General features: G+C 59.7%; 1 protein-coding gene across 1 annotated transcript in view; it reads left to right on the forward strand.

The window, feature by feature from the left end:
- Window positions 1-606, forward strand: part of jing (AE binding protein 2 jing) — an 88,969-nt gene that overhangs the window by 976 nt on the left and 87,387 nt on the right. Inside the window, exon 2 of the mRNA XM_018520961.1 lies at window positions 4-513. Coding sequence (XP_018376463.1) covers window positions 4-513 — 510 coding nt within the window. The remainder of the gene's footprint in view (window positions 1-3; window positions 514-606) is intronic.

The raw sequence follows: 606 nt of genomic DNA on the forward strand, positions 1-606 counted from the left end.
CAGCGTCGGCGGCGTCGATAGTGACTGCGACGGTGATAGTGCTGACGGTAGTAATAGTAGTATTAAAAGTAGTAAAAGTGATGCTGGTGGTGTTGCCGCGGAAATCATGACCGGTGGTAATAATAATAACGCGGGGACGCGCGTCGGGGTCGAGGACGCCGACGGCACGTCGTCGTCGTCATCGTCGTCGTTGCCGTCGACGCGACGCTTGGCGCCGAGCGCGGACAGTGCACCGGAAGTGAACGACCGCGAGGATCGCGACGCGGGCAGTCGGACGGTTATCATCGCCGTCGCGACGAAAGAGGAGGAGACGACGAGAGCAATCGAGGAGAGCGCGTCGGCATCGGCATCTACGTCTACGTCTGCGAAAACGGACAACGCCGGCGTCGCCGTAGTCAGGCACCAGGGCAGCCCGTTCAAGGGACAGGTTAGGATGGCCGAGGACACCCTCGTCGGGCCCTGCGGCAAGAAGCGGTGCGCGGATCGATACGACAGCTCCGAGAGCTCTGACAGGTGAGTGAGCGAGACGATAGAAAGAAGAGAGGCGAATGGAATGGGAGAATGAAAGAGAGAGAGAGAGAGAGAGAGAGAGAGAGAGAGAGAGAG

Source organism: Trachymyrmex cornetzi, unplaced genomic scaffold (genome assembly GCF_001594075.2).
Source record: "Trachymyrmex cornetzi isolate Tcor2-1 unplaced genomic scaffold, Tcor1.1 scaffold949, whole genome shotgun sequence".
In the NCBI taxonomy this organism is placed as follows: domain Eukaryota; kingdom Metazoa; phylum Arthropoda; class Insecta; order Hymenoptera; family Formicidae; genus Trachymyrmex; species Trachymyrmex cornetzi.